At 46.2% G+C, this 19245-nt stretch overlaps 1 protein-coding gene across 5 annotated transcripts in view; it reads left to right on the forward strand.

The window, feature by feature from the left end:
• LOC117361664 overlaps window positions 1–19245 on the forward strand; it is a 162762-nt gene that overhangs the window by 31010 nt on the left and 112507 nt on the right. For 4 of the 5 annotated variants that reach the window (XM_033947311.1, XM_033947314.1, XM_033947315.1 and 1 more), the window contains exons 3-4: window positions 16491–16587; window positions 17146–17274. In XM_033947311.1, the coding sequence (XP_033803202.1) occupies window positions 16491–16587; window positions 17146–17274 (226 nt within the window). The remainder of the gene's footprint in view (window positions 1–16490; window positions 16588–17145; window positions 17275–19245) is intronic. The other variant, XM_033947313.1, reaches the window with a different exon arrangement.

The raw sequence follows: 19245 nt of genomic DNA on the forward strand, positions 1-19245 counted from the left end.
TGATTCAGCTTACCCCTCTTTCCTTCCTCTTCCCCTCCCCCCTTTGAAAACAGAAGGGTCAGGGCCAAGTGTTTTGGTTCATTTGTGGTCATTTTTCTAACAGTTGCCACAATGCACAAGCATGAAGTGGTGCAACTACCTGTTTTGTTTTTAAATTTATTCTTTATTGAATTTCAAATTTTTATGATAAACACAATCATATTGAAAACAACGGTATCCATAGTTATACATTTTTTAAAAAAGAAAACAAAAAAGGACAACATAAGAATATATTCCTATTTCCACAATAATTGGAGGAGTTTCCACAAAATCGGAGAACATATAACTTCAACATAATTTAGGAATAAAGAAAGACAACCTGAAAAAGACCCCAAATTCCTAACTAGGAGCGTAACTCTCGTCTGTTGGTAGGGGTACTTGCTATCACCACCCCCATTATCCACAGTAAATCTAGCTAGATGTGTAGAGTCAAAGAAAATGTATCTAATGCCTTTGAAATTAACCAAACACCTAAAGGGAAACATTAATACAAATGTTGCTCCCAACTTCAGAACCTGAAGTCTCAAAAGCAGAAACTGTTTCCTCTTTTTTTTGTGTGTTATTCGGGACACATCTGGATACATTCTAACTTTTTGATTCAGACATGTAACATCTTTAACCTAAAAAAACTTATCTGAATCTAAGGCTAATTGAACAAAGAGTGTAGCAACACTAATCTATTCTGACTAACATAAGAACATAAGCAGTGCCTCTGCCGGGTCAGACCAGAGGTCCATCCCGCCCAGCAGTCCGCCCCCGCGGCGGCCCAACAGGTCATGACCTGCCTTAATCACCAGAAGGGGCCCCCTTGCCCCCTAGGTTTCTCATCGAAGTCCTATCTTCCCATCAATGTCCTAACCCTCCGGCCTTGCACCTGCATGACCTGGTGAGCTGTCTATACTTATGCAACACCCCAGCACCTCCCTCAGTACCCCACGATCCCCTTTTCCCTCAGGAATCTGTCCAATCCCTGTTTGAATCCCTGCACTGTACTCTGCCGGATCACTTCCTCCGGGAGCGCATTCCATTTGTCCACGACCCTTTGGGTGAAGAAAAACTTCCTTGCATTTGATTTGAACCTATCTCCCTTCAGTTTCTCTGAGTGCCCCCTCGTACCTGTCGTCCCTTTTAGTCTGAAGAACCTGTCCCTGTCCACCCTCTCTATGCCCCTAAGTATTTTGAAGGTCTCTATCATATCCCCCCTGAGCCTCCTCTTTTCCAGAGAGAAGAGCCCCAGTTTATCCAGCCTCTCAGCATATGGGCAGTTTTCCAGCCCTCTTACCAGTTTCGTTGCCCTCCTTTGGACTCTCTCAAGAACTGCCATGTCCTTCTTGAGGTGCGGCGACCAATATTGAACGCAGTATTCCAGATGTGGGCGCACCATCGCTCGATACAGCGGCATGATGACTTCCCGCGTCCTGGTTGATATGCCCCTCTTGATGATGCCCAGCATCCTGTTGGCTTTCTTCGAGGCTGCTGCACACTGTGCGGATGGTTTCATGGATGGATCCACTAGCACACCCAAGTCTCTCTCAAGTCCGGTGTCTTCCAGCAATCTCCCCCCCATTTTATACTCGAACAACGGGTTCTTTTTCCCTATGTGCATGACCTTGCATTTATCTACGTTAAAGCGCATTTGCCATTTGTTTGCCCAGTCCTCCAGCTTATCGAGGTCCCTTTGCAGTTCCTCACACTCCTCCCTGGTCCTAACTCTGGCGCAGAGCTTGGTGTCGTCTGCAAATTTTATAACCTCACACTTTGCCTCCGTTTCCAGGTCATTGATAAATATGTTGAAGAGTAGCGGCCCCAGCACCGATCCCTGCGGCACACCGCTCGTGACTCCCCGCCAGTCAGAATATTGGCCCTTTACTCCGACCCTCTGTAGTCTACCTGACAGCCAGTGCTTGATCCATCTGTGTACATCCCCGCCCACCCCGTGGTTCCACAGCTTCCTAAGCAGCCTTTCATGTGGCACCTTGTCAAAGGCCTTTTGAAAATCGAGGTAAATGATGTCTATGGGTTCCCCTTTGTCCACCTGACTGCTTATTCCCTCAAAGAAGTACAGAAGGTTTGTCAGGCACGACCTTCCCTTACAGAATCCGTGCTGGCTTGTCCGCAGTAGGCCATTTTTCTCGATGTGCTCGCAAATGCTGTCCTTGATCATTGCTTCCACCATCTTCCCTATAACTGAAGTCAGGCTCCAATATATTTGTCAAAGTCCAATACATCTAATTGTGGTTCTTGCTGGTCTTCCAGAGTTTTCTTCTTTCCCAAGGCAGAAAAGAATTTTGTGGGACTTTCAAAACCTCCAGAAGATATTGTTTAAACATATCTAACAGGGAGACAGTAAGTAATTTAGGAAAATTGATCAATCTTAAGTTCTGTCTTCTCGTCATATTTTCCAAAATTTCCATATTTCCATTTTCCTTTATTAGGAGCTGGTTTTGTGCTCCCAAAATTTCAAGCTTTTTTCCCTGATCCAATACTTTATTTTCTAATTTGCCCACTGTCTGTTGCAAGGATAAAGTCTCAGATAATACCCCAGAGCAGTTTGTTGTTAACTTTTGGATCTGAGTTCCCAGACACTTGTAAATTGGAAATAGCTTCCCAAATTGAATTTAGATCAACAACTGGCGGTTTTACCAATGGAGTATTTAAATTCCATATCTTTGAGGTCCACAATACCTGGAGGTAAATTTACCGGTGGCGACTTATGCACCCCTTCCACCAATTCCAAGGCTTCCTGCGGCAGCAGTGATGGCAATGAAGCAGTCGATACCTTCCTTACTGCTAGTTCTTCCTCTTGTTTATCTTCGCAGCTCTCGGAGGTAGCTGCTAAACTTCCCTCACTCTCCATGTCCTGCAACACCGGGCGGGGGAGTGGCTGAGCTGGCGTTCTATGCTCTTCCAGCAATAAGCTGGTCTCCTCGAAAGAAGTGTGTGGAGTCTCCGAAACAGCTCCACTTCGTGCTGAGGTTTCGTCCCCGTTGGACGAACACATCCATCGGGCCAGGTAAATGTTGCGGCCCGGGTTCCGAAGGGAAAACCCGGGTCTTTGATTCCCTTTTGACCATTGTTAGTAACAGGCACCGCAGCGTTCAGCCGAACGCGATCAGGCCGCCATCTTGGTTAGACTCCGCCTTCGCAAGTACCTGTTTTGTTTATTTACCCCGCCCCCCTTTTACAAAGCCGTCCTACGTCCATAGGGAATTAATAGATGTCGAAGTGTTTGCTCTACAGCAGTCACTAGTGCATCTTTGTAAAAGAAGCCCTTAGTTCTTTAGCCCGTCCTCCCTAAAAAGCTCAGGGCAGGTTACAGAATTTATATACATAATATGGTCTCCAAAACTGAACACAATACTCCAAAGTGGGGCCTCACCATCGACCTGTACAGGGGGCATCAACACCTTCTTCTTTCTTCTATTGGTTATGCCTCTTTCTATATAGCCTAGCATCCTTCTGGCAACAGCTACCGGCTTGTCACACTGTTTCTTTGCCTTTAGATCTTCGGACACTCACCCCAAGGTCCGTGCATATCAGCCTCTCACCTCCCAGCACATACAGCTTCTTCCGATTTCTAATCCCCAAATGCATTACTCTGCACTTCTTTGCATTGAATTTTAGTTGCCAGATATTAGACCATTCCTCTAACTGTTGCAGATCCTTTTTCTTGTTTTCCACTCCTTCCTCGGTGTCTACTCTGTTACAAACCTTGGTGTCATCTGCAAAAAGGCAAACTTTTCCTTCTAACCCTTCGGTAATGTCTCTCACAAACATATTGAACAGGATCGGCCCCAGTAGGTAAAGGTATATCTGAATCCAATTTCAAACAAATTTTGAAAAATCTCTCCTGAAAAAAGTTGCTAAATCCTCACAATTCCAGGTTTGTTTTTAAATTGAGATCATTACCTTGAGAGACAGTAAATAGGTTTTCATTTAAAGTAAAAATACCTCATGATCTATTAGGGACCTTTGATAATAGGGGTTTTTTGCTTTAAAATAGCCAATTTATATTCATCAGAGATCTAGTTTAACAAATGTCTAGTCCCAGTATCTCCTAGATTTATTTCAAATTCTTTTAGCTTTTCTAACTTCCCTCTTTCTCAATTATCATTAAATCAGAGAGCAATGCTTATGTAATCCAATCTTCACTTTTCAAATAATTGAGTTCCCTATTCCAAAATATTGCAGATTCATCCAAAACCCCACAAAAAGTTCTAAACTACTTGATAACTGAGAAATACCAGTAGCAAAACCCTCTAAATCAACAGCATCGGACTACAGTATTTTTCTGACCAATGTTTAGCTCATTCCTTAACCATCTTGATACTAGATAGAACCTGAAAAACGATTAAATAGTGATCAGACCCCAAGGTACTATTTTACTATCCAACTTGACAAATTAAAAAATCATTTGAAAATCCATCCCAAGTAAACACCAAATCTAGAATGTGTCCTGCTGAATTCACTAATTGGGTAAAACCCAAATCAAACAATGTAACCAAAAAGTTGTGCCCCACTAACTTAAGGATAATCAATAAAATTATAATCTCCGAAACCCACAACATATTGGTATGAAATAACCAATAATTTTCAACAGATCATCTAAAACACTCGTACAAGACCGGGGGGGCCCTATAAATTAAAACAAAAACTAAATTTTGTTGATGAACCACTGAAAAAAATCACTCCAATGCTTGCAATAACGAACAATCCACCTGGAGACAACTCAAATTTTACAATTACTGCCACCCCTCCACCTCTTTTAGCTACTGGAGATGAAGCCTGATAACTAGACACACATAACATCCCCAAAGTAATCCTATCATAATCAGATAGCCAAGTCTCTCTAATAAAAAAAAATATAAAAATCCAATTTCATATCATTAAGTGCAACGATCGGGATCTGTTCTTTTCAACTTCCATTAGTTGGAAAGAATAAAAATAATTATAGCAGTGGGGTCAAGAATGTCTACATGGAGGCAAAATAAACTTTCTGAGATGACATTTTGGCATGGGGGAAAATTAGAAAAAAAAGGGGTAAAAAAATGGGCCAGATTAGACTGGAGTTCCAGGGAAATAAGCCAGGGGGAGTGGCCCTTAATATATTTATGTGGAAGAAGCAGTTAATTTCTGCGTCATAGAAGCTTACATACCGTGAAGCATAACAGTTGAGGCATTCATTCCTCTTTCCTTTCAGACTACCTGTTTAACAACTACTCCTGGAGGAATTTGCACAGAATTCTGTCCATGGAGGCATGGTGACAGGCAAGCTTAAGCTGTCCTGGAACTTTCACCCCGCTCCCTGTGGTAACCTCTGGCTTGTCCTGTTGATTATCTTGGCCCCCCATCTTCCTATGTATTCTCTACAAGTGAAAGAAAGGAGGAGAGAGCTGTTTGTCAGGCTGTGTCCTGCTCTGCTGAGTCTGAACAATGGGACTCTACGGTGTCCTGCATGGTTCAAATTCAGAAGCAAGAATCAGCGCAGCAGAATTTGGCCTGACATGTAGTCATTTTCCCCCTGTTCCTCTGCTTGTTGATTGTCAGGTAGGAGAGGGAATGTGAACAGAGGAGATGAATAGGAAGAGCTGGGCAGAGCTGCATATAGGACATTTATGCCAAGGGGAGGGTGAAGAATTGGGGAGTGAGAGGCAAGAAAAGATGAAAGCAAGCTGGGGAAAGTGTACCCATCAAAGGAATATGTGCACTTGAAAGTACAGGGTGTGGAGGAGAAGGGCAGGCTAAGGGGGAGCAGGAGCTGGATGAGTGTACGTCTGAAGGGATTGTGGAAAGAGAGGTCAGGTTATGTGTACTGTGACTTTACAAAGCTGTAAAGGGTAGATTTTAATGAGCTATGGTTGGATTGTACACTGGGGAGTGGGGTATGTGGGAGATCTATAGAGGGTATTCTGAGAGAGCTATGGATGTAGGAGATTTCAGAAATAGAGCTAGTGTATCTACCGTTTCCCCCACAAAATAAGACCGGGTTTTTTATTCATTTTTGCTCCAAAAGATGCATTAGGGCTTATTTTCAGGGGATGTCTTATTTTTTCTGGGGGTCAAAATACCATTAGTATTCCTTTTAAATCTACCGTTAAATCAAGTGCATTGGGTCTGTACTTCGATTGGTCATGCACTGGGAAGGAGGCCTAAGACTCCAGATGGCCTTCCTGTGGGAGGGGCCTTAAGCATCTGAGACACTCAGGGCCTTAGGTCCCTCCCCAGTGCATCCCAGAATGCACCAAGGAAAGCCCAAAATTTTGCAGTGGTGAATCTGCCAGCAGATGTTTCAAGTTTAATTCGTATTTGATAAAATCATTTTTTTGTGGATTACAAAGCGATGAACAATAAAAAAAAAATTTATATGGGGGAGACAAACAGTTTTGGGTATGACATACATACATTCCATAAGAGGGAGATCAGGGAGGAACTATAATTAGGTATAGGAAAGAGAGCAAGAAAGGGTAAAGGTACGTGTATGGAGTAGAGTCAAGGAGTGTCAGGGGGATCTTGGGGATGGGGAGTGTCAGAGGTGGAGTTGGGGTCAGGGGTGGATTTGGGGAGTGTTTGGGGCTTGGGGGATGTTTGGGGGATGATGGGGCCAGCAGCAGGAGGAAGTGGGTCTGTGTCAGGAGGGTTCGCTGTTGCGACAGGAGGAATTGGGTACTCCTGCTGCGGACATTCGAGGGGGGGGGAACACTTTTGGCAGCCAGTCTTAACTGGGGCTTATTTTTGAGGTAGGGCTTATATTATAAGAACATAAGCAGTGCCTCCGCCGGGTCAGACCATAGAAACATAGAAACATAGAAATAGACGGCAGATAAGGGCCACGGCCCATCCAGTCTGCCCACCTCAATGACCCTCCCCTACCTTTCTCTGTGAAGAGAACCCACATGTCGATCCCATTTTGTCTTAAAATCGGGCACGCTGCTGGCCTCAATCACCTGAAGTGGAAGGCCATTCCAGCGATCCACCACTCTCTCGGTGAAAAAGTACTTTCTGGTGTCACCATGCAGCTTACCTCCCCTGAGTTTCCATGGATGCCCTCTTGTAGCCGTGGGACCTTTGAAAAAGAAGATATCTTCTTCCACCTCGATACGGCCCGTGAGATATTTGAACGTCTCGATCATGTCTCCCCTCTCTCTGCGTTCCTCGAGAGAGTATAGCCGCAACCTATCCAGCCGTTCCTCGTACGGGAGGTCCTTGAGTCCTGAGACCATCCGGGTGGCCATTCGCTGGACCGACTCCAGTCTCAGCACATCTTTGCGGTAATGAGGCCTCCAGAATTGTACACAGTATTCCAGATGGGGTCTCACCATGGATCTATACAATGGCATAATGACTTCAGGCTTATGATTGACGAAACCCCTACGTATACACCCTATGATTTGTCTAGCCTTAGATGAAGCCTGTTCCACTTGATTGGCAGTCTTCATATCTTCACTGATGATCACCCCTAAGTCCCGTTCTGCTACAGTCCTTGCTAGGATCTCGCCATTAAGGGTGTAAGTTTTGCATGGATTTTGGCTGCCAAGGTGCATGACTTTGCATTTTTTGGCATTGAAACCTAGTTGCCAGATCCTAGACCAGCGCTCCAATAGGAGTAGGTCGTGCTTCATATTGTCGGACATTGAGTTTTTGACCGTTGCACTCCTTTCTACTACATTGCATAGTTTGGCGTCATCTGCGAATAACGTTATTTTACCTCGAAGCCCTTCTGCCAAGTCTCTTATAAAGATATTGAACAGGATCGGGCCCAAGACCAAGCCCTGCGGCACTCCACTGATCACCTCCGTCATTTCAGAGGGGGTGCCATTCACCATCACCCGCTGACGCCTGCCTCCAAGCCAGTTCTCAACCCATTTTGTCAAAGTGTCACCCAATCCTATAGAACTCATTTTGCTCAACAGCCTGCGATGTGGTACGCTATCGAAAGCTTTGCTGAAGTCTAAGTACACAATGTCCAGGGGCTCCCCAACATCCAGCTTCCTCGTCACCCAGTCAAAGAAGCTGATCAGGTTGGATTGGCAGGATCTCCCCATAGTAAATCCATGTTGACGGGGATCCCGTAGATTCTCCTCGTCCAGGATCGTATCCAATTGACGTTTGATTAGAGTTTCCATCAGCTTGCTCACTATTGATGTGAGACTCACCGGTCTATAGTTTGCAGCCTCCATTCTGCAACCTTTTTTGTGGAGTGGAATGACGTTAGCCGTTTTCCAGTCCAACGGGACTATACCTGTACTAAGGGAGAGATTGAAAAGCGCGGACAGTGGTTCCGCCAAGACATCACTTAACTCCCTGAGCACCCTGGGGTGTAAGTTGTCTGGCCCCATCGCTTTGTTAACCTTGAGTTTAGACAGCTCACAGTAGACACTGCCTGGCGTAAACTTGAAGCTACTAAATGGGTCTACTGGACTATCCCTTGTCTGTAGCAGAGGGCCAGATCCCGGCTCCTCGCGGGTGAAGACCGAACAGAAGTATTCGTTTAAAAGTACAGCCTTTTCCGAGTCCGCTTCTATATAGTTCCCCTCTGGTTTCCTAAGGCGTACTATCCCGCCTGTGTTTCTGTTTCTGTCGCTAATATACCTGTAAAAGGATTTATCGCCCTTCTTGATGTTCTTCGCTAACGTCTCCTCGTTTCGGAATTTGGCCTCTCTAACTGCTGTTTTGACGGCTCTTGCCTTGGCCAGGTAGTCTTCTCTCGAGTCCTGATTCCCTGATTGTTTGTAATAAATGAACGCTCTTTTCTTCTCTTTTATGAGGCCCGAGATCTCCGCAGAGAACCACTGTGGCCTATTGTTCCTTCGCCGTTTACTTACTGATTTTATATATCGGTTGGTTGCCTCCTGTATGGTATCTTTCAGAGCTGACCACATTTCTTCTATGTTATCTGTTACCGCTTGGTTTTGTAGCGCTTGATGGATGAATTCCCCCATGCCCTCGAAGTTGGCGTCCTTGAAGCTTAGGACCTTGGTCAATGTGTTAGATTTGGCGAACCCCTTTTTGAGATTGAACCATACCATATTATGGTCACTGGAGGCCAACGCTTCCATCCTGGTCCATCCTGCCCAGCAGTCCTCTCTCGTGGTGGCCCAAACAGGTCACGACCTGTCTGAATAACCAGAAGGGGCCCCCTTGCCACCTTGGTTTCCCATTGAAGTCCTATCTTCCCATCGAAGTCCTAATCCTCCGGTCTTGCACATTCACGACTTGGTTGGGTTTCCATACTTATTACCTGGTTAGTTTTCTATACTTTTATTACATCCCAGCACCTCTCTCAGTATCCCACGATCCCTTTATCCCTCAGGAATCCGTCCAATCCCTGTTTGAATCCCTGTACTGTACTCTGCCTGATCACTTCCTCCGGTAGCGCATTCCAAGTGTCCACGACCCTCTGGGTGAAAAAAAACTTCCTTTGCATTTGTTTTGAACCTATCTCCCTTCAGTTTCTCCGAATGCCCCCTCGTACCTGTTGTCCCCTTCAGTCTGAAGAATCTGTCCCTATCCATCCTCTCTATGCCCCTCATGATCTTGAAAAATCATGCTAGGGCTTATTTTCTGATTTAGGTCTTATTTTCAGGTAAATACAGTATTCCCTAGTTAGGGGGAGGTATGAGAAAGTGCTGGGTGTCTTATGGGAAAGAGAGTTGACCAGATGTTTGATGTGCTTGCACTGAGAGGGATGTAGAAGGGCTCTTGAAGGGGAGGGTTTGAACTTGCCAAGGGGCAAAGTGGGAGGTACATGAATCTTAGGAAGACTGGTAAAGGAGGGGGGCATCAAGCCTGAGCTGGTAGACAGCTAAGATGGTGTTAGACCTGGAGTACGGAAGAACCAGATGTGTTGCTAAAGAAATTCTACACAAAAAGGATGCAGAATTAATCCCCCCCCCAGCAAAATTGTTAATTTTGTGCAAATGTTTTTATGTAGCATTCCCCCAGAGGTAAACAACTCTCCCAAAACTACTAACCTCACCTCTGTTCCCTCTCCTAGAAGCATGCAGAAGGACTGGAAAGAGTTTCATGCCTTCCGCACTTGTTCTGTCAAATTTACAAGTGCACAGCCTGATGAAAACTAATAGGAAGACATTGACCAGAATGTGGGCTCTGAGCCAGAATGGAGCCCCTCTGTTTCCACATCTGCATACTGAGCCATAGCTCCTCGCATCTAATAATCTTTTTGTTTCAATAGATTTTCAAAAAAGCAACATCATACAGGTTATATAAGATACAACCAAATCACACAAACCGCTAAATAAAAGTATACTATTTGGACATGTCAAGAAGTAAGAAAAACACAACTAATATACATATTCAACAATGCTTATCATTATAAAGCTGTTCAAACTCATATTTCTGATCAAGCAGTATCCCCTGGTATTGCGTAGAAATCAGATCAATCGGCCATATACATATCAGTTCTCACATCTAATAATCTTATATACCGAATGTCCAAAAAGGCTCCAAAGTGGTTTACTAAACTAAACTAAACTAAACTAAATCTTGGGTTTATATACCGCATCATCTCCACGGGTGGAGCTCGACACGGTTTACAAGGTTAGGGAAGGAACGGAACTCCAATAGATTTATAGAAGTAGGTAAGAAGAGAGGAAAGGTGTGATAATACTAGGGAGGGGATGAGGTTACGTTTTGGAGAAGAGCCAGGTCTTCAGAAGCTTACGGAATGGTAGAAGGGGGCTCAAGTTGCGGAGAGGGGAAGGGAAGCTATTCCATAACTGAACGATTCTGAAGTGGAGGGAGGAACCGAGTTTACCAACGAGGGAGATACCTTTTAAGGAGGGGAGGGATAATTTTAGTTTTTGCGTGGATCTAGTGAAGGATGGATTTGAGGAATTCCAGGCTAGAGGAATAAGAGGTGGAAGGATGCCGTGGAGGATTTTGAAGGTTAAGCCGGCACATTTAAAGTGGATCCTGGAGATGACAGGAAGCCAGTGGAGCTTGGACAGGAGCGGAGAGACATGGTCAAATTTACTTTTTGAGAAGATAAGTTTGGCCGCTGTGTTCTGGATTAGTTGGAGTCTGTGGAGGCTTTTCTTTGTTAAGCTAAGGTAAATGGAATTGCAATAATCCAATCTGGAGAGGATGATGGACTGTACGAGCAAGGCAAAGTGTTTTTGGTGGAAGCAGGACCTCACTTTCCTCAGCATGTGAAGGCTGTAAAAGCATTTTTTTATCAGGGAATTGAGGTGGTCGTTGAAGGATAGCGAGGAATCTATGGTGATGCCCAGGACTTTGCTAGAGAACTCCAGTTGTAGAGAGGAGCCTGTGGGCAGTGGGATGGAGGTGGGTAGATGATCAAGTTTAGGGCCAAGCCAGAGTAGTTTGGTTTTGGACTCATTCAGTTTCATTTGTACAGCGAGGGCCCAGGATTGAAGGTTGGTTATGCAAGAAGAGATGTTTACTGCGAGATTGGTGAGGTTTGCGTCGGTCTCGAGGAGGACCAGGATATCGTCTGCGTAAGTGTAGAGTGTTTCTAGGGGGGAAAGGTGGAGGAGGTTCAGGGAGGACATATAAATGTTGAAGAGGATAGGAGATAGGGGGGAGCCTTGTGGGACTCCACATGTCGGTTTCCACGGGGAGGATGAGGTACCATTCTTGGTAACGTTGTAAGAGCGAGAGCGTAAGAAGTTTGAGAACCAGTCAAGAACTGTGGAGCTAATGCCTATCTCGGAGAGTAAGAAGATTAGAATGTCATGATGGACAACGTCGAAGGCTGCAGAGAGGTCGAATTGAAGGAGAACGGCAAATTTTTTGTGAGAATGAAGTTGTTGGATCTTCGAGATTAGGGAAATCAGGAGGGTTTCAGTACTGAAGTTGGGTCTGAAGCCGTATTGATAGGGTAGGAGGGTAGAGAATCTTTCCAGGTAGGCTGAGAGTTGGGAGGAGACAATGGACTCAAGCAGTTTGGTTAGGAGCGGAATGTTCGCTATAGGGCGGTAATTGGATGGGATGGAGGGATCTAGGTCAGCTTTCTTCAGTAGGGGGGTCAATGCAATGTGTCCCATTTCAGGTGAGAAGAGGCCCGATAATAGGGCAGAATTTATGAGTTTGGTGAGAGATGAGATGGCCTGTGCGGGTATTTTCTCAAATAGATAGGATGGAAATGGATCCAAGGTGCAATTGCAGGATTTCAATTTCTGGCAGAGCTTGAGGACCTGCGATTCGGATACTTGCTCAAAGGCAGTCCAGGATCTATTGACTGGGACAGGGGTGATGACATTTGGAGTGGGAATGGGGGTGGTGAACACTAGAGAATTGTAGGAGACTACGGGGGGGAAAGAGCTTCTTAAGGCGGTGACCTTTCCATTGAAGAAGTTTGCTAGTAGGTCGGCTGATGGGGAGGAGGGGAGTGTGGAAGGGTTGGTGTTGGGGATTAGGGAGCGCCAGATATTGAACAGCATGCTGTTCTGGTTGTTTGATCTGGAGATCTTGTCACCATAGAAGTTTTTCCTAGCATTTTTGAGAGTGTTGTTGTAAAGTTTAATGTTGACTCTCCAGATTTGTTTGTCTGTGGGGGATTTAGATTTTTTCCAGATGCGTTCCAGGGATCGACATTTTTGTTTTAGTACCCTGTGGTATGGGAGGTACCAGGGGGCCTTACGGGAGTAGGTGACGGTTTTGGTGGAAAGCGGGGCAAGAGAGTGATAGATGGATTTTGAGAGAGTAATCCAATTGTGCCAGTTGGTCGCAGAATCTGAAGGCTTAGGCTTGGATGAGAGATTGTTGAGGAATTTGGACCAGAACTGATCACTTGAAATTTTCTTGCGGAAAGTAATGGACTTAGAGGCATGGGGTGAGGTTCCAAGGTGTGACATGAAGATGGGGAGGCAGAAGGTTCCTAAGAAGTGGTCGGACCAGGGAACGTGGTCCCAACGGGTGTCGTCGGTCGAAGTTTTGTAATCCGTGAGATCGAGGAAACTGATGATGTCTAGTGTGTGGCCTCTATCATGGGTTGGAGAGGGAACAGGGGGGGAGAAGCCAAGGGATGTGAGGAAAATATTGAAATCAGATGCATCCTTGCAGGTGGTGTCATCGAGGTGGAGGTTAATATCTCCGATGATCAGTAGTCTTTGGAACTTGAGGAACGCGTTAGATATGGTCTTGTAAACAAGCTCGGAGGAATTGCTCCAGGGGGTGGGTGGGCGATATAATAATAAGATACCCAGTGGGTGAAGATGGAGCTCATCATTGACTGAGGCTAACATGTATTCTAGTGAATGATGGCTGCCTTTTTCGAGGAGCTGAACATCAAAGAAAGATTTGTAGAGGAGTGCCAGGCCGCCTCCTTTTCGGTTTAATCTAGGAGAAAAGAGGCCTTGGTAGCCCTGAGGGCATAGCTCGTTTTGTGTATAGAGATCGTCTTTGGTGATCCAGGACTCTGTGATGCAGAAGAATCCAGGATCAGAGTCCGCGAGAAGGTCTTTCACAATTTGGGTCTTATTGCATACGGATCTGGCGTTGCAGTAAAGTAACGGGACTGGGGTTAGAGAGTCAGGGGCGTGGTTGGGAAGGTTGGCGGGGAGCACAGGCTTTAAAGAGGCGAGGTTGGCTTTGCGGTGTTTTTGTTTGTAAGAGTGACTTCTGGTGCGCATCAGTGTGGGAATTTGGAGGCCGGGGCAGGTAATAGTGACATTTGGGGAGTCTGGTATGTTGGGGGAGGGGGGTATCAGGCAGAGGGAGATCTTAAGAGAAGAGCAGAGAAAGAGAAAAAGAAGCCAGAAGGGAGGCTTCATGATGGAACTTGGGAAGCCTTTTAAGCTGAGAGGCAGAGCTTGTTTGGGTCCTGTGTGGAACAAAATGCTAAGTGGGGGGAGACTTAGCGACAGCACAGAGACAGGTAGAAGCAGTAAGCAGGAGCAGGGTGTGGAAAGGTGTCAAGTTTTTTTTTTTTTTTTTTTAACGTTTATTGGGAATGGAACTGAGCGGTTAGAGGACAACACAGGAGGGAGTGAGCGTTAATCCCGAATCCCAGCAATGAGAATGGATTACTATCTGAGACTGTGTTCCTTTTAGTTTAGCGTCTAACAGATTCCAAGAAATACAGTGAAATACAATGAAACACAAATTTGGCGGCTGAACCATATGTACTGAACTCGGAAGGAGTACAGTTTAGCAGCTAATAGAATCCAATGAAATACAATGAAGTACAATGAGATACAAATTTGGCGGGGGCAGGAGGAACTTGGAACAGAGAAGTGGGAGGGTGAGCAGGATGGAGGAAAGCTTCCCCTTTTCTCTGTTTCGTAAAGTCACAGGGGCAGCGAGACTTTTCGGTGACCCTCAAGGACTCTCTGCGAGACTTTTCGGTGACCCTCTGGAGCTCTCTCGGGGCTCAACTGACAATGACCCTGAAAAGCTCGCAGGTTCGGGGGAGGGGCGGCGCGGTGCACGCGTGCCTCTCTCTGGGCTGGCTCCCAAGAAGTGGCTGGGCTCAGGCGGCGATTCGAGCAAAGTTACCCCGCAGGCTCGGGGGAGGGGCGGCGCGGTGCACGCGTGCCTCTCTCTGGGCTGGCTCCCAAGAAGTGGCTGGGCTCAGGCGGCGATTCAAGCAAGTTACCCCGCAGGTTCGGGGGAGGGGCGGCGCGGTGCACGCGTGCCTCTCTCTGGGCTGGCTCCCAAGAAGTGGCTGGGCTCAGGTGGCGATTCGAGCAAAGCAGAATGTAGAGCACAATCAGTTTATAAACAATAACAAAGTATTTTTAAGCGAGCAAGTTTTTTTACTTAGTACCTGGTTTTCTTGTTTTCTTTTTTTTTTTTAATCTTCAACCTACTCCACAGCATGGAATCTTGAAAAGAAAAAGCACATTGTCTAATAGCGTATAACCTAAACTCATTAGTAACTTCTAAAAGCATTTGTTGGAAGACCTCAGTTATGTAGCAGGGACATAATGGATTACCGTATTTTCACGCATATACCGCGCACCTGTGTAAAACGCGCACACGGGTATAGCGCACGGGAAACCTAAATTTATGTAAAGAAATTATTATATACCGCGCATGCTGCTCCATGAATTTAAATCTCCTTCTACTGTTCCGACTCTCCTCTCGCCGCCCTGCCCTCTGCCCCGAGTCTCCTCTCGTCCCGACTCTCCTTTCGCCGCCCTGCCCCGAGTCTCCTCTCGTCCCGACTCTCCTTTCGCCGCCCTGACCTGCTTCCAGCTCTGTAAGCATGCGCAGACCATCTACAGACAAAGAAGATGGTCTGAGCATGCTTGCCGCTCAGTTTTCTAACCACACTGCCCCCCCACCCCTTGAAGTCCTGTCCCCACCCTGAAAGCCTGATGCCCCACCCTGAAGGACTGCTGGCCCCCCCCACCCTGAAGGACTGCTGGCCCCCCCACCCCGAAGGACCGCTCAAACCCCCACACCGAAGGACCGCTCGCACCCCCCGACGTCCGATTCATCACCCAGCGCCCCCCCGCACGGAGAAGCTGCCTACTGTTGGTTCCCGATGCCAGTGAGCCCTGCTGCTTCCTCTGCCGGCGGTCCTGCCCCTTCTCTGAGCCCTGTGCTGCTTCCTCTGCTGGCGGTCCCGCCCTTTCTCTGATGTCAGAGAAGGGGTGTGACCGCGGCAGAGGAAGAAGCGCAGGGCTCAGAAAAGGGGCAGGACCGCCGGCAGAGGAAGCAGCAGGGCTCACTGGCATCGGGAACCAACGGTAGGCAGCTTCTCCGTGGGGGGGGGGCGCTGGGGGATGAATCGGACGTCCGGGGGGGTGTGAGCGGTCCTTCGGGGTGGGGGTGCGAGCGGTCCTTCGGGGTGGGGCAGGGGGATGAATCGGACGTTGGGGGGGGGGTAACTATGTAAAAAAAATTTGTACAACGTGCTCACGCATATAACGAGCATGGTTATGCACAGTTTGTAATATCGTGTATAACGCGCGCATTATATGCGTGAAAATACGGTAGTTCACTTAAGATATGATTCCCTACTGTGCGAACCTGTTGGCATTAATGTGAAAATCTTGAACATGAATCTTTGACTAGGTGACCAATGCAAGGTTTGGACTTGAAGGACAAAAGTGTTTGAGAATAACTGAGAATTCTTTGAAGCATTTGAAGCCAATAGAAAGGAAGGAAAGTCTATATAAAGACCATTACAATAATCCATGCAAGCTGTACTTAATGCATGGATTATTAGTCGGTTCCACTGTGCCCTAATATGAGCATAAACAAGTGCAAGTTTGCCCATAGTTGAAAGATCCCGGCCAGCCTTCTGAGATCCTCCCTTCTGGAACTGGGGCAATTTGTTCCTTTACCACTTTAGTTCTTGGGCAATAGAAGGGAGAGGTCTTTATACCCAAAGACCTCCGATTTCTCTTTGTTCAATTTCAGCCTGTTTACAGATCGACTATACTGCTTGTTTGTTTCATTCTCTACTGATACTTTTCCAATCATAAAATGTGCTTGCTTTTTTAATTCCCCTTTTCCAGCAGTTGGCATCTCGGCTCTCAAAGCTTCCTGGACATGTCAGCAGCCAACTGTCCTTTGGAGGCCGGGTGTCCCTCGGGTCAACTCCACAGTACAAAGGTAGAGAAAATGTGCCAAGGCTAACAACAGCAGCAGCAGGTGCAACATGGAAAGGATGCATAAGCTGGCAGGAGCAAGAAGGGATGGATGCATAAGATGCTGAGAGCCAGCAGGGTTGGAATTGGAGTGGGCATGCATGATGCTGAGAAAGTGGGTGCTGGGTACGTGAGACTGAGCGTGAATATGTAGGGTGCTAATTATGCCTCCACCAAGCTTCAGGATAGGTACTAGGTACACAGCAGGTTTACAGGGACTGGCTACATGGATTACAGACAAATAGTGGGCTGAGTATTAGTACTGATTGCAGGTGATGGGAAGAAATGGTTGTGGCTGGTCTCAAAATACTGGAAAAGTTATAGGTACGAGGGATGCTGATGTGTGCTTGGGGCTTCACAGGAAGTTTGTGAGGGAGGATGGGAAGTAAACACAATGTGTTCACAAAGAACTGAGTCAGCTTATTTCAAGTCTGATGTAATGCAATCAGTTGCATTTTAGGAGGAAGCTTTGTATCTAATGATGATAGGTCTTGTTCTAGAGAGGTATTTTGTTTCTTTCCAGGTAGCAAAACGTTGGGCCTTAAGGAGAACAGGTCCCCTACTTCTCGGGTCTCAAGTGCGCTCTGTCCTGCAAAACTCTCCACCACCAGCTCGAACAAGAGCTCCCTAGGGAGATGTCCAGCGGCCACAGGTGAGAAAAGTATTGCACAACCATGCATCCAAGAACCCTGATAGTACCTGATCCCTCACAGAGCAGGGACAACAGTGGTGGGATTTACAGCCAAACTGTGACTTTATTTCCTAGCCCTTTTGGCTCTAAACAAGTGTGAGGGGAAAGATGAGACTTCTGCATCAGTCACATGATCTCGGACTGTTCTCAGTGGTGCAGGGATAGCATATGCATCATTTTTCACAAATTATGCCAGCTTTTTAAAAGGGCTCTGGGGTGATTCCAGGAAAGCTAGAGACAAGTGGGTCTGCCATCAGTCCTGAGCAAAATAGCTTCTGCCATTTTGAAAAACAAAATTATTGGCAATGTGAATAGATGTAGCTTAATGGGGAAAAACCCAAGTGAATTTAGCAGAGGAAAGGTATGATGGGTGCTGCCTGTTTCAAAACTGATGCTGATTGACTCTATGGTTGACTTTCTCAGTTATAGGATTATTATTTGGAATGATGATTATCTTCTTAATGTTTAGCAGTTAGTGCTTGCAGAAAGCTAAAGGCACGGGTATTCAGTCAGCTGGGTAGTTGAAACTGAGTGGTACTGCTGGTTCCTGATGGCTTTTGTCAGATTCAGCATGGGTTCAACCGAAGGAGATCTTGCCTCACCAATTTGCTTGACTTTTTTGAAGGTGTGACTAAACATGTGGCTAAAGGTGAGCCACTTGATGTAGTGTATCTAGATTTTCAGAAAGCTTTTGATTAATTTTCTCAGGAGCTTCTCATGAGGAACTTTAAGAGTCATGGGATAGGTGGCAAAGTTCAGTTGTGGATTAGGAATTGGATGAGACGCTGGTGTTAGGAAGAAGGATTTCACTTTGTGAGCAACTGGACAACATTCTGGGGGAAGAGCAAGCTATTCAGGAAGGATGGACTCCACCTCAGCGGAGACGGAACGAGGCTATTTGCAAGCAACATCAAGAGAGAAATTGAGAAGTTTTTAAACTAAAAAGAAGGGGATACCATACAGGAAGATAGCAGGGAAGACTCACCGGATCATAGGCAAGACAGAAATCCTGACAGATCGAAAGGGACACAATAGGGAAGGAATTGCAAGAAAGTAACAGGCTGCAAACTCAAGTGTATGTACACGAACACAAGGAGCCTAAGGAATAAGATGGGGGAATTGGAAGCTATGGCACAAAAAAAAAATAACCTTGACATCATCGGCGTCACAGAAACATGGTTTAACGAGGGAAACGCCTGGGACACTGCTACCGGGATACAAGTTATACCGCAGAAACAGAGTAGGTCAAAAAGGTGGGGGTATTGACCTAAACATCAAACAGGGAATTGAGTCTACCAGAGAGAACAAGCTAGGCCAAAATTCGGGAACAAAAGGAACGGAAACGAAGATCGGCATCTACTACCGACCCCCCAGGGCAGTCCGAAGAAATTGATGAGAAATGACGGACAAGATTAAACGCAACTGCAAGGAAGGCAACACAGTTATGGGTGACTTCAATTATCTGGGATAGACTGGAATCTAGGCACGTCTAGCTGCATTAGGGAGACCAAATTCCTGGATGCTGTAGGCGATTGCTTCCTGGAACAACTTGTCAAGGAAAATATAAGAGGAAATGCAATTCTGGACTTAATTCTAAATGGACTACGAGGACTGGCGCAAGGTGTAGAAGTAGAAGGGACGCTGGGAAGCAGTGATCCAGTGATCCAGGGCGGCGAAAGGAGAGTCGGGACGAGAGGAGACTCGGGGCAGAGGGCAGGGCGGTGAGAGGAGAGTCGGAACAATATGATCCACTTCAACCTGGGCACAGGGGCAAAACATTGATCCAGAATGACAGCACTGAACTTCCGAAAAGGGAATTACGAAGGGATGAGACTCATGGTGGGGAAGAAGATTAAAAAAAGAGGATAAGCACTGTAAAAACGCTAGAGCAAGCATGGTCCCTTTTTAAAGACACAGTCACCGAGACGCAAA

The sequence above is a fragment of the Geotrypetes seraphini genome, chromosome 5 (assembly GCF_902459505.1).
Source record: "Geotrypetes seraphini chromosome 5, aGeoSer1.1, whole genome shotgun sequence".
Classification (NCBI taxonomy): Eukaryota; Metazoa; Chordata; class Amphibia; order Gymnophiona; family Dermophiidae; genus Geotrypetes; species Geotrypetes seraphini.